The following is a 15,060-nucleotide window of genomic DNA, read 5'->3' as shown; positions in this document are numbered from 1 at the left end:
ATGAACAGGCAATGCTAGTGAGAGGCGCCGCCACTCCAATGAAAGCTCACCACAGCTGAGACTCAACTCCATAATGACCGCCCACCTTCAAAGAGCATTTTTAGGGAAAAAGAAAGTCACAAGGTTTCAGAAGGATCCAAATATGTGGCTCGTCATAGCTCATGACGCTAAGCAGATGTTAATTTGCTTATGTAACCTGTCGTCCGTGTGCCATTGTTGCATGCACTGGGATTCATTTCACAAGTAAATGATTCATAATTTTACAAGAAAATGATTCGGATGAAGAGTGGCTTTGTGTTTGTGTTTGTGTTTTGTTGGGTCAGGCTTAGAGATGATATAACAGTTGACCGGTTCATGAGTCAAAGGAGAGCAGACTTGAGAGGACACGTTGTTCCCTGTTAAGGTAAAGGGACATTGTACCAGTCTTCTCTGGCTGAATCCTAAACTGGTGACAGAGGACTCATTGCTTTTGACAGTCAAACTCAAACCTTGAGTATTGTTGAATATTGGACAGCTTTGAAGTAGCCTTTAGCCTATAATGTCCTTCTTAAGTACTGAAGTTTTTTTTCAAGGGGCTTGTCAAAAAAATGTATTCAGGTCTGTGCCAATTTGAGGTATTAATCTATATTCTTTATTTGTCCAGTATGCTGTGTACAGTACATATTGGTTAGTTTGAAATTGTGGCCACTTATCATCTTTGTGTCCAGACTCAGTGTTTAGGAAATGTCAAACACAGTAAAAGAGTTGTTTCGTGCCTGACAAATGCTGCTTTTTGGTGCTCAGTTGTGCAGCTATTTTGGCATGTTGTGCTCAGGTGATTGAAGCTTGTGTTTTGATGAAGCCAGTTATTGACCCCCATGCGTAGCTTTCATTTACAGACTCACACAAATTCTAAAACATTGTTTACCACAAGGCTGATCTGTAAACAGCCAGCCAGCCAGCCAACAGCATTTGCAGGTTGAATTTTGAGAAGGCTTTGTTGTTTCGGTACATGTAATAGTACCGAAACAACAAAGTACATATAAAAATGAGTATTCCTGCAGGTATTTTTCCTGTTAGTGCCCTGCACACCCACAGAGGTGTTTCCACTAAATCTGGCTCCTGTTCTGCTTGATTTTTCAATAGAAATTCCAAAGATGTGAATGATGGTCTGCTGAATCAAATTATAACTCAAGCTTGTCCTTCTGCTGGACACTCTGTGTTCGTCTGCTGTACACACACGCAGGCCCAGCGCACTGGAGCTTTTTGTACTGACTGCTTTCATGTTATACGATAGCCAGCTCCAGCTGGAGAATGGCTTCACTTCACTGACCCCCATCCAAACCTGCCTCTCTCTTTCTGTCTGTCCCTCCCGTTTTCTCTTCCTCGTCTAAGCCCGCTCCAGCATCTTGCCTGTAAAGCACATGCGGTGGGTTTGATCTTCTGGACAATGCAGCACTGATTGTTGTTAATGAGGAATTTGTCTTGGTCAATGCACCTGACCCCAACAGGAACATTCATCTGTTTGCGGGGATATTTGATTTTATCAGACTGTGGTAGAAATAATTAACGGCAGATGTAACGGGAACCAAGTCTTATCTCCTTTTCATCCATGGCCAAAAGGGCTTTACTATTCTGATGAATGATTCCTTCAATTGTTGTTTGGCGTGGCAGAAATACATTTAGTGTCTTGACATGTATATGTATGAGTCTTTTTATCTGAGAGGCCATTGCAGTATAGCATCACTTTAGACAAGTTGTAAAAGCTGCAGTTAAAGCAATTTTTTAATCAACACACTGTTCATGTCAGTGTGTCAGGAACGAGCCCTTCACTCCTGCAGAGTCCAGCTTCATCATGCTCTGTATTCTGTACCGTGTGTGTGTGTTCTGTGTTTGGCTGTAAAGTATCAGCAGTTTTTCACACAGCTGTCACACTCTAAGTGATATGTAAATCTTTTTCGATGGCATTGCACAATGACAGTATTATTCTAGGGTGTCGAGAATCCTTTTTTTGCAGTCCATTATGGCGTGTATTGGTAGCAGTCCGTGTAGCCTCACTGGAGTGTAAAATAATACTGAACTGTGCTCCTGATGATCAAGTAGGAAACCTGATGATAGCTGAGAGCAGTTTCTGATTAACTAATGTCATCACTGTGAACATGGGACTGAACAAATCTGGATTTCCCTTTTCTACCATCTGAAGCTGTGGTTAATGTTTTCCAGGGGCCAGTTGCACCAGCAGTGCTGTGAGGAGTGGACGCTGGTGAGCGAGGAAACCCAGGCCAAGATGGCTCGAATGGCTGCCGCTGCCGCCTGGGGTCTAGGTAACCACTCAAATGTCTCATATCAGATACGAATGGACAATATCGTAGCAGTCAGCGTTTTCAAGAGAAGACTTGTACAAGGGGCATTTAGACCAGCCTTTGTCTGACTCGAGGCAATCAAACCAAGCAGCAATGAAAGCAGCAACAGCTCTTGCCAAGTCCCCCTCACATAACCAGATGGGAATGGTATCCAGTCATAACATTGACATATCGTAACGTGCAATGGTGGAGAAAAGCAGGGACCACACTGCAGAGGCACCCTCTGAGTTTTGCGGTTTGTGGCTTTGACTTTCCAAATTCAATCATAAACCCTGAGACGATACCCAACCAGCAGACATCTGAAGTCTCAGACTATCTGTTATTGTTGTTGGTGATATTGCAGTCATTTTTATTATAGCAGGCTGATGTGGAGTGTGGTTCCAAACAGAAGTGACAGATTGCTAAACTTAAGTCCTCTTCAGCCTTGTTAAATGAAGTCTCAAGACATTCAGTCACTATTGAAAGCTTCCTGCTTAATTCTGTCTTTGTGCTTTTTCTTAACTTGACTGTTGTCTCTCCAGGGCACTGGGACAGCATGGAGGAGTACACGTGTATGATACCAAGAGACACGCACGATGGCGCTTTTTATAGAGCAGTGCTAGCCCTGCATCAGGACCTCTTCTCATTGGCCCAGCAGGTGGGTTACATCACCGCTCACAAATACACCCAATGCCAAAGATTTCCCCCTATTCAATGTACATTAAAAGTCTATATTTTCAGAAAACATCTCATAAAGACATGCCACATGGGAATTCGCCTAGCCTCGTGGTTTCTGGAATTTTCATTAGTCTTTATAGCAAGGTATGAAAAGTTAAAATCACTGGAAACCAACACTGCAAAGAAACATAAAAACGGCTTTACAGCTATTCCAGACAGGATCGAATTCCCCCATCAGCACAGGCTTTTCATTAAAAGGAATAAAATGGACAAGGTTTGTTTGTTTTTTGTTTTTTTTTTCTTTTACAATGTGGTGCCTTCTCGGTGTGGAAATGTTATGTAACTCTTGAAATTGTAAATCATCACGGCATTCAGCCTCAAACAAATAAAGAGCCCATTACCCTTGCTGTCTGCCTGTCAACAAGGTCTGGTGGAGGTCAGGGTGGTGTTTTCCTCATTTGATGGAGGCTGGGATATTAGATGAGCTCATGGTCCCTGGAGATGGATTTGTTCGAGCTGCATGCCAGCACGTCTAACGAACACAAGCTCCAGCACTGACACCAGTAAACACCTGCTCCTCCAATTTCCCTGGACTCATCCTCAGAGTCCCTTTTTCACCACAAAGCCCGGGAGACCTGCTCTCTGTGCCCCCTCATCCGTCCACAGCCACCCCACCCCTCCTTCTCTAATTTGGAGATTAGATCCAGGTGTGGCCTATAGGATTCTACATCAGATGAATAGGGAAGCAGACTTTTGACTCTTGGCGACAATGAGGCTGCTCACAATGAATGAGGACCAATGAAAAGCAGATGGAGCAAGGGTGAAAGCTTAAATGTCAACATGAGCTCAGTCTAGTCTTCCGGACGTGGTTGGTAATCCTCACACTTAAATTCTTTTGATTCCATAGGGCCTTTTTCTTGCCTCCCTCTGTACCCACAACAACCAGACATGTGCTCCAAGAGTCTGGGCGAGCGTCTTAGTGAAAGGTTTCAGGTTTCTTCGCTTTATAAATCTTATTGTTTGGTCTGTTCCAGCAATGTGTAGACACGGCAGTCATGCTCCCGCTAGCAAAGCAGTGTGCTGTGCCAAGATTCATGATATATCCAGCCCTCCAGAGTGTGTTTGATTTGTAAATGAGTTTTTACAAACCAGAGGCCTCCCTTTGACTTGAGACAGTCATGTTTTGGCTTTGTTTCGAGTTTCCTGTAGTGGATTATTTGGCTCTAACCATTCACATACAGGCCTACATACCACACTGTCACAATAAAGTAGTATCACTGGATTTAAACCTATGTAACTATGTAAAAAAATGGACGATTGGGTTATGGTTTGTTTGTGCTGCTAGAAGCCAGACACTGCATTTATCAGGAGTCGTCTGGACTGCACATTTCCAATGAGGCCCCAGTGCAGTAATTCAGGAGTAAACAGGACCCTAAACGTGTCGAGGCTGTAAAGAAGCAGCCTCATTGTCACCTCGTCGCAACCACCCTTCCATAACCCCTCCTCTTGTTGTGCATGCCTGAAGAGGTGTTGGTGCACGCCGTTCCACCTTTCCCTCCCGCAAAAAAAAAAGTAATAATTGGCAGGAGTCGGCCTGAAACAGCTGTGTGTCCTGGCCTTAGAGAACTTCCTCAGTCATCCTCTCTCATTTTGCCTTCCCACTAATAACAGTTCCCAAAAACCATTGGGTCCATGTTTTAGAGGCCCAAGAAATCAACACGCTTTCAGCCACAATACTTGTGTCCTTGTTTGTCCCTTTTGCTGTTCTGGATCAGGTCTTTCTCTCAGTTTTTCCATCCCTCAGGGTTCAAACTGGTGATGGAATGTCTGCAGTGTCCTTGAATTTTGAGCTGTGTAATCCTGTTAGGAAAAGTCAGGGAACTGGAATTTTATAAGTGACTCAGTAATATACAGTAATACACCCAAAAAACAGGAAGGTAGGAAAAACATTTTCAGGGCATGACTTTTCTCTGACAACTGATTGAACATCGTGACTTAATAGATTTCGGAATTTACATCATCGTCATGGCGGGAAGTATTACTTACAGCCCTTACTTAGAGCTTCCTCTTTGTCATTCTTCAGCTCTTGTCCCGCTCTCTGAATGTGCCTACAAATTTATGCTGTTTTTTCAAGAGACATTTGACATCCGCAACCATGGTTACATAACTTTTAAACTGTTGCTCTTGACTATTCATTTACCTCTCCTCATAAAACGCTTGGCTTTCAGCAGTGCATCAAGCCATTTTGCTATACAAGCAGGCGTTCTAGTCCTAGTTGCACTAATGTGTCACTGTTGGCCACACTGAAGTGAAAAGGGTGTGAGCAGCAAGCAATAACATGCGGTCGTTCATTTGCACAAAGTGTTTTTATTCCCTCGGTTTAGCCCGGTCCCGGCTGCTCCCGATGAAAGGACTTATTAGGAGGATGTGCCATTGTGTCATGGAGCATTCTGGGGTCATGCTATCTTTATACTGTTGCTATTTGTCAGCTCTGCTGAAAAGTTAGTATGTATTTGGGAGGCACCTAAGTCAAGTCGTGGATTAAACCAGGCTTTCTTATGACTTCAGAAGCTAACAACTGCACCAAGTGCACCATTCAGGCAAACTTGTGAAAAGAAAAAAATAGAAATATAGAAAATATAAAATGGTTGGAGGAAAATGGACAGTATTTGAATGAACTAGCATTGTCAAGTTGTCAGTTTATGTGTGATCATAAAGCTGCAGATTTAAGAATTTACTTTAATTGTGCTTTTTTTTTGTAGTGTATTGACAAGGCAAGAGACCTCCTGGATGCTGAGCTGACGGCCATGGCTGGGGAGAGCTACAGTCGAGCCTACGGGGTAAGTTTTTCTCTGACAAAGCCAAAATATTCAACGCTTGGTTTCATTTGATCATCTCGTATTTCATAGCATTCATGTGGAGAAGGATTCTGCTACAGCAACAAAATTTTATTTAAGTGATGATATACAGGTCTCTGATCTAGCTTCTTTAGAAGTCAAAAGCATAAATATTTACAGTTTCTCCGCTGCTTTTTGCTCCTATTTCATTATCTGAAAATCGAAAGTAGAAAAAGTCAAAGTTTACAAGTACAAGTTTTCCTCTCATACAGATGTTGTCAAGTAACATTATCATGAAAGCGTTTTGATCCTGGTTTATTTTCATGTACATACCGTAGCTCCAGCAGCAAACACACTGCAGCAGGCATCTAGCAGGCATGTCATATGTAAACAAAGCTATCACACAGAGATGACCAACCTTTCCTGGCAGATGCCACACAAGAAGGTCCAGTGGGTTGCTGAATGCATTCAGTTGCGGATTCTGATTCATTTCCATTTGTTAATGATCTGTTTATATTGCACAGAAGGGGCTTTTGCCCCATCTGGCTCAGTATACATTTAGTAACTATAATAATGAATGTGTGGGTAAGAGTGGATGTTTGCTTGTTTGTTTCCCAGGCCATGGTGTCCTGCCAGATGCTGTCCGAGCTAGAGGAGGTTATCCAGTACAAGCTGGTTCCAGAGAGGAGGGACATCATTAGAGAAACATGGTGGGAGAGGCTTCAGGTAACTGCAGTGCATGATAAATGCACACACACACACACACACACACACACACACACACACTCTCTCACGTGTGCAACTACAAATGTAAAGCAGATGTTGGAAAGGCTACTGTTACTAATGGGAAACATTACAAGCCAGAACTTACTACATACATGCAGAGACACTCTCTAATACCCCAGTGAGTAAAGGTTTACCATCGCGTAGATTTGTATCCTTTTATTTTTTACCTTTGAATGGAAATTGAAAGTAGATTTATAAAAGTAAAATCATGTTGGGCTCTGATGTGTGTTATATATACGGTGCTTGAACAAAGGTCAGATGAAGGTCAGTGGTAATTATGTCAAAGATATGTTCCACATGCCACACAGGTCCTACAGTCTGATGGAGCAATGAGTCACTTGCGCTTCTGCACATTGTTGAAACAGATTTTGTTTTATAAATCGGATGTCTTTAGAATAGAGGTTGTCCTATACCTAATGAGTTACATGTTAATGTTCTGAGTGGTTACTGTATGTTTCTATTCACATAGCAGGTTCACACAGCAGTGGCAGAGGAAGTCTTACTGACGAAGTAAACTACATAGTTTATTGCTGTCATCACTGTCCTTATTTCTGTTTTTTCCACCTGAAGTGAAGCTTATAGTGTCACACAAGGGGAAGATGACACATTTTACAGCTGTAAATTTGAGTCCCATGTTGATAAAGTGACATCAAATTTTAACCCCACTGCTAATCAAGCTCACTTCGGCCACCTGTTCCTGTAAATCAAGAGCTTAAGTATGTCCGACTCAGTAAATCAAACTGACCATCTCAAAAACATCTACACACTTCAGACCTGATGAAACAGTGCCCCTGCTTGCTCGCCTGCATGAAATGACCTTTGTAGGAATATTTAGGGGGAAAAATGTGGTTGTTTAACCCAAACTGAAGCCCCATCCAAATGCTTCCTACTTCCTGAAACTGATTATGATTACTATTATTAGCAATACTAATTGTGAATCGCAGTGTTGTACACACTGTCAAATGAGACAGGAGGAAGTGTGGAAGAACCACAAATCCACATGCGGTTGGGAAAAGTGTTGCCGCCTGCCAAGTCTTTGGAATTTGAGACAAATGCCATCTGATTTAAGATAATATTGTTCAAGTTCATCTTTTCCACGTTGGCCTTTTTATAGATGAATCAAAATGTGATTCATTGAAAGGGGTCAGCCATGCAGCGTCTGTGCATGTTGATGGAAGAATTTAAGTCAAGCAGATAAACCAATACGCCTTTGATCTGTAATGCACCATTCAATGACTCTTGATAGCATGGCATCCAAGCTGCTCAGTTTAATACAGCATGTATAATGCAACTTACTCTCAGTCCCTGTAGGCATTCCTGTCCTTCATCTCCTGCTCTGACATTTTGGAAAATCCTCTTGACCAAAAAGCAGAAACCTGCATCATCCTTTACCTTTACCAAAGCCTAGGAAGACTGCATTTGTCTGAATACTGCATGGGCCTGCCCTCAGGACTCCACTTTACCTTTTTCAAAATCAAATTGTTCATATTCTAAACGTTAGACTGAGTCCAAATACCTTGAGGTTACAGAATTCTTCTTCTTCTTTATCTTTTTTGTTCAAGAAATGGCCCTGGCTCATTTTTACAGCATCAAAAAAACAGAACATGAAATGGCATGTTTCATAATAGCAGATGTGGAGTATGACCTGCACTATTGTGCTTTTGCCTTTGTATAGAGGCTTAAAGTAGTTTGTTTTCATCCGTTTCAGCTGTTTTTCTTCCGTAGTAACTAACTCTTCAAAATGCACCTAACAATAACTCATTTCCTTGTGACATTTCAAAAGCTTCTATAAGATTTGCTTGGTTGTTCAATGGAAACTGTTTCATACACACTCAAGTCCCTGTGCAGTAAAAGGAAGATACTCTTGATCATCTTGACTTTTTCCATTCATAACAGATGGAGGTTGGTTGGAGGAGGTATTTAGGATCAAGAGGGGTCTTCCTGAGCAAACAGCCACGGCCCATTATAGCAGCACCAGTGCTGGGGTTGCAGAGCCTGACAGGCTTCTCCTCTCTATAGTGATTTATTGGAGGCTGACCTCACACATCTGTCAGGGAGTCCTTTACTCTTTCTTTCTACAACAGTCTCTCCCTCATCAAAGGATTAGAGGTACAGCAAAGAGCGTATGGAAACACTGCACCCCACCGCTTGTGGGTAAATGTATCAGAGTTCTTACACTTCAGTTTTTGGACTGTAAGCTGTAGGTTGTTATTTGAGATGTCTAAGTTCAGGTGTCTCAGCTTCTGCTAATGCAGATCAAGAGACAGGTTTATCTTTCCTCTTAGAAAAAGTTGAGGACATTGCTTTAACTTCTCCTCTCTCCTACTGTATGAGTCAGCAGTGTTAGTTACTCATGGATAACATGGCAAAAGATGAATCATAATGTTCCCATTCATTGACTATGGCAGTAGGTTTGATAATAGGTTTGTTATACCAGTGATACAGTGTTTTTTGTTAACACTTTTGCCTTTATTCGACAGTATGCATTCAAGAGGAAGGCAGGAAATGTGGGGAAACACAATTGTTGCATTTACATGGTACAAGTCTCAGACCACCTGTCCACCATGATATCCAGTTGCTCCTTTCAGCCAAGTTGGGTGAATTGGATAATCTGGCATTTCCCTGTAGCTTCTCAGCAGAAAGATGTCAGTGATTTCATGGTTAAAGTCTTCATCTTTCTTATCACTGGACATAGTTTCTTTGATGTTGTACGTGCCCCGTACCCCATCATGTGAAGCCTTCTTCAGAAATTGGAGTATTCTAGCTTCAGCTTCTAACAGCTTGCTGAAAGATTTCCCGTCATGTTTGTCATCTAAGGACTATTGTGAGAATGTTACAGGTAAGGTTGATGCTAAATCAAAACGACCTGAAGTAGCCAGACTTTTTTCTGTTAGTTGTGTGATGTTGCTTAAAAAGAAATTAGGCAAAGGACAAATTTCAAGACCGCATTTGTGGCTGCTAGTTGCCATGTGCTCTAATATGACCGTTCCGTGAACCAAGTTTCATCCTTTTTCATGAGATGTTTATATTTATATTATTTTGTCCACCCCCTGTAGGTTTGTCTTTATTTCAGTTCACACAGAGAGCTGAAGTACTCCACTGTCTTGTCTGTGTTGCCTCCCTCTAAGAGTGGAGCTAAGAGGATATATAATAGAGAAGAGAGCTACTGGCACAAATATATTAATACAGACCTGTGTTTGTGTGCTCTAGTGACACGTGAACCTGGACTCACGTGGACATGTTTAAGACAGGGACCATTGGTAGTAATAGTAGTCCCCAGAGTTGAGGCTGTAGACCTCTCTCACGTGTGTTCATTCTCTCAAGTTTAACGATGAGGTTCTTCTCTTTTAAGGGCGTAACAACACGGTAATGTGCTTAACCTGCCTGTTATTTGTGTGTGTTTTTCCCGTAGGGCTGTCAGCGTATCGTAGAGGACTGGCAAAGGATCCTGATGGTCAGATCACTTGTCATCAGCCCCCACGAGGACATGAGGACTTGGTTGAAATATGCCAGCCTCTGCGGCAAGAGTGGACGCCTGGTCAGTGCATTGATGTACTTGCACAAATCCCCTCAGTATATCCCTGATCTGACCCCTGATCGTGCAGAGTTAATTATGATTCCATAACATTCAGGAGGAATAAATCAGAGTTGATTAAATCAGTCTTGTTGAACGGAAAGGGGAAGTCAAGCTCTGACGGAGTTAAGTGCAACCATGAACCCCAGCCATGAAATTCAACTTAATTTCAACCTGTTTTAAGTTGGCGCTGATGAAAGTAACACAGCACCCTCAATCACACTGTTTAGAAACCTGAACCTGCATCTCTGCACAATTAAATTGGTGCACCTCTCCATCCTTTACCTCACTGTTGTTCTAATTGATTAAAAGGGATGGCAGACAATTGGCCAATTTTTCTTTCTGCACACTCGTGTTGCATTTAAGCACACACACACACACACACTGAATGTCACAATCCTCAACTATGATGTGACTGAAAAACAAGATGTGGTTGTCCAATGTCAAACATGGAAAGAAATGTGAATCCAAGGGGTTGAAAAAATGACCGTGCTTAGACTTTGTCTTTTTGAACTGTGTTTGTTCCTGCAGTCTTTTGTACTTACTCATACTGTGACCTGCTTGGATTTTTTTTTTTTTTACTCAGTTGTGAACTTGTATCAAGGTAGAAGTTTAATTGAGCTCTGTATTGTCTTGGGGTCCCTAAAAACTGCCAGGGTTCTTCTTAAACTGTAAACCCCCTGGTGATTCATTTGTCTCTGTCGCCCTCTTCTTCCTCCAGGCCCTAGCCCATAAGACGCTGGTGCTCCTTCTAGGCGTTGACCCCTCCAAACAACTTGATCACCCGCTGCCCACAGCACACCCACATGTCACCTACGCATATATGAAATACATGTGGAAGAGTACCCGCAAGGTAGGAGCAAACAAACTTGTTGTGTCAAGTTTTCAGTTACTTTTATGTTATTCGACCTTAAATTACTGACACATTAGTGGCATGAACAGCCTGAGACACATTAACATGTACAAATATATCTGTGTAAATGACCTGAAACTGCAACCTGCTTAACAGCCTGGTAATAGTATAGTCGAGCTTGATTAATCAGTTCCAATAGGATCTTGAAGTGTTTGTTTTTTTCTGGTTATTGAAAATAACTGAGCTGGAAAAATTGTGACTGTTGATCTCAAACAAAATTAAGAAAAACTAAATCATAGTTAAAGGAAATCAATTTTTAATTTGTATGTATGAAATGTACAGTCAACTTGAAGCATACCATCAAAACATCCCTCATTTAACAGTGCTGTGAGCACTGCTGTGATATTAATTGATACATTCTTGTAATGTTTAGTCAATTGTTGTATATGTAGGTAGTTAGCCAGAAGGATAGGATGTGTCATTTTGCTTCTGATGGGCCAGTCAGATGACTTTCTCTCCAACAAGATCCATGAATACAGTGCAAGGTTGCTGTTATATTACTTTCTATTGGCTGAGATTTGAATTGGCAGAGCTCGTTTGAAGTGATTTATATTGACTTGAAAGCAACAGCTGGCCAACATAAATCCCAGGTTGTTAACGTATTTGTGATAGAATTAGTTGATTGCAGTTGAAGTCAGATTTTATTTAATTTGGGCTCGTAACAGCGGTTGTGAATTGAAAAAATGTAATATTGGACAGTGTTGTGATTAGTGACATTTGCAAGTGTTCCTTTGATTTGTCAAATCTGACAGACTCCCAGTATTTCAGGAATTCCAGCTGCTCATAAATATTGCAGGCTTTGCTTGAGATTGCATGAATTAGTTTGAATCCTGTAGGGCCTTACAACCATAGTTTAATCCTGTGTAATTTCTCAGAGGATCAGTAAAAACAACTCAGCTGTTACAGTTTGATTCATGTTGTTGTCATTAATCTTTTTTATCCATGGTAACAGTGGATGAAGTAAACCACGTAATAGGTTACTAATAAATGTTAGTATTTGATCACAAAGATTTGTACTTGCTGTGGCCAAGCATCCAGTGCAAGAACACCCGGCAAACTTCTAGCTACCGTCAGTGGTGACCTAACACTATATTACATGTTTCAAATTGAACTGTTCTGCCCTGTGCCATTTGTCATTTGTCACACCCATTCACATACAGTATATACACCCCCAAACACACATAAACACACCCACATATATTGCCAGGTGTTGAAGTTGGCTCCAGAGTGCACGTCTCATTAGGGGACTTAGGTAAGTGTGAGGGTAATCGCTGCTGTTGCTACAGTATGGCCAGCTGCACTGCGCTCCAAGCCAATCAGAATATGAAAATAACACACATACGCAGTTGGAAAGGACGCATCCGCTGTTAGCGGTGTTTTGTAACTATAGGGAACGTTAGCTCATTATATCACTCATCATGCTTGCTATGACTGGGGTCTTAACTCAGTGAAAAACATGTAATAGTGGGTCCTTTCGCTGGGACCATGGATTAGAAATAAAGGCAAGACTGATGAATTAGAGTCTGAACAAATTCAAATTCAATTCCACATGTATGATTTTAAAGTTAGTCAGACATGTGACTTTTCTCAAAGTTCATGTAAAAACAATACAAGTTCAGACAAGGCTATGTCACAGTTGTCTTAACTGTAATATAAATTCAAGTAACGAAAACTGTGAAAGCAGAGGATTTTCCCCAGTGAAACACTGGTGAGTCCGGCAGCACCGATATGAACAGACAAGAATGCAATATGTTGTCCTGCATTAGACTGGACAGTCAGCTCTGTAGGAGCAGTAAGATGAAGACAACAAATAATGTATAGTTGTGACTTCTGGGAAGACGGGCAGCATCACCCCAGCACTGTTTCAGAGGGAGGCTACAGAACACATGCTGAATCTGTCCAGACAAAATTAGTGTGCTAGTCAGTCTTGCACTGTCTGCTCCAAATCCCACATAATTCTCTCAGTGACAGAGTCTTAACCTGCTGTTGGTATTTGTTTTGTATCTCTCCAGATTGATGCCTTCCAGCACATGCAGCACTTTGTGCAAGGGATGCAGCAGCAAGCCCAGCACGCCATCGCAGCCGAGGACCAACAGCATAAGCTGGAGCTCCACAAACTGATGGCCAGGTCTGCCCTTTTTCCTGAAGCACATTAACAGCAGCTCACCACCTTTGCCATGAAAAACATTTTCACATATCACAGTAGGAAAAGCCCAGGTGTGAATAAAAGAATGACTGATGGCTGAATTCCATTTAGCTGCGTCAGTTTCAGGCTCCTGGTGTTTTGAATGATGGCTCACGGTCAGACTCTCATGACTCACTGGGACACTTGAGTAGAACAGAGGCATTGTTAATGTTATTAGTACACCTGTGCTTTTCCTGCTATGACAAGTCAAACTGTCTGCTGTGAAATCGGTTTATTGTGGATATCAAGTGTCTACATATCCCGTCCAGACCTTCTCAGTATTAACATGCGATGCAGATATAATTCCATTCATTTGGTTAAAATGAATTGCTGTTAAATAAACAAAATGTTAACCTTTAAACAAATGTTGTGATTAGCTTGGATCTCATGCCTCAAGTCAAAAATTAGAACACCTTTGAAAGGTTGTAACAAGTTCTTTTTTTAAAGGTTCACTAATGCCAAAACTCATTCAAGTCCTGTGTTCAGTAGGCTGTTGTGGAGAGAGAAGACTGACCTAATCTGACATCTTTAGGTTTTAAATAAAATAGTTTTGGCATTAAAATTTTCTCAATTCTTTTAAGTTATCCACCCTTATCAAATCACTGCAACATATCATTAACTTTAATGTTGTAACATTACATGTAAAGTCTTTTTTCATTACATGGAACCATTAATCAAGCTAAGAATTTATTGCTTTTGCCAGTACAAGTACTAAGATAGCATTGGTGCACTGTAATCATCAATATGATCAAGAGCTCTGAAGAAAACTCCCATTTTACCACTGCCAAAGGATGCACGGATAAGAGTGGCTTTTGTTTCTTGGTACGTAACACTAGTGGAGCTCCTGCCAATGTGTCATTGTGCATTTAGATGTGGTTCCAAAAATTAAATCTCAAAACTCAGTTGCGTCAGTGTCCATTCACCCACTCCAGGACAATGGAGAAAACACAAAGCAACATGCTGAAGTAAGGAAAAAGTAACCTCATGTATTTTCTGCCCTCATGTTGTAAACACACAGGGTCATGTACAGTGCGTTCTGCTTCTTTTCCATGAGCATGACCCAATCTGGCATAGCACCTTTTACTAGTCCTCTGGCGTCCTGCGGTCTTTTTCAAAGCTGGCCAGATTCTCTGAATGTCTCACCTCAAACTCCTCAATAAAACGATCCCCTTTTGGCAGCTTGTCCCACCCAGCTACTTATCACAGACCAAGCATGGCGCAGTGCCTACAGGTATCACAGACCAGGTGGGTCCTCCACAGTGCTGGTGTTTGCACCTACAGCTCTCCCACTGGGTATTGTGCTCTTCAGTTAACGGCACAGACTTGGCACCTTTTCACTTGGCACCTTCATCACCTCACCCCACGTTTGGAGAAGATGAAGCATGGAGTCTGTTTCACACAGTTGTCAACACAACAGAAGATATATTTTTTTTAAAACTTGACATTCAAATAACTATCATTTGTTTTCAGACGCTGATTTAGCGGATTAGAAAGTGGAAAGTTTCGTATTCCCCCCAAATAGCTGGGAATGACTTCAAAGTCTTAAAGAAGTTGTTTGCATGCTCTTGAGGCCTCATGGAAATATTTGAGTGGGATATCTAACGCTCCTTTTGGTTTTACTGTTAGCTGCTTGCCAGTGCAGGAGAGAATGATTACTTTTTAGTGGATTTTACTGCACTGTCCCGTGTTTCATGTTGGCCAAACAACTCAAAACAAGCAAGTGGTGAGCAGACAGGTATAATCCTACATACAGAAGACATACACTT

The 15,060-nt window shown here is 41.6% G+C and overlaps 1 protein-coding gene across 1 annotated transcript in view; it reads left to right on the top strand.

The window, feature by feature from the left end:
* The window catches only part of mtor (mechanistic target of rapamycin kinase), an 82,348-nt gene that overhangs the window by 50,008 nt on the left and 17,280 nt on the right, over positions 1-15,060 (top strand). The window contains exons 31-37 of the mRNA XM_041945081.1: positions 2,203-2,303; positions 2,864-2,979; positions 5,762-5,839; positions 6,455-6,562; positions 10,035-10,160; positions 10,918-11,049; positions 13,122-13,237. Of these exons, the coding sequence (XP_041801015.1) occupies positions 2,203-2,303; positions 2,864-2,979; positions 5,762-5,839; positions 6,455-6,562; positions 10,035-10,160; positions 10,918-11,049; positions 13,122-13,237 (777 nt within the window). The remainder of the gene's footprint in view (positions 1-2,202; positions 2,304-2,863; positions 2,980-5,761; positions 5,840-6,454; positions 6,563-10,034; positions 10,161-10,917; positions 11,050-13,121; positions 13,238-15,060) is intronic.

Source organism: Chelmon rostratus, chromosome 10 (genome assembly GCF_017976325.1).
Source record: "Chelmon rostratus isolate fCheRos1 chromosome 10, fCheRos1.pri, whole genome shotgun sequence".
Classification (NCBI taxonomy): Eukaryota; Metazoa; Chordata; class Actinopteri; order Chaetodontiformes; family Chaetodontidae; genus Chelmon; species Chelmon rostratus.
The sequence above is the reverse complement of the archived record's forward strand: the minus strand, read 5'-3'. Positions and strand labels throughout refer to the sequence as shown.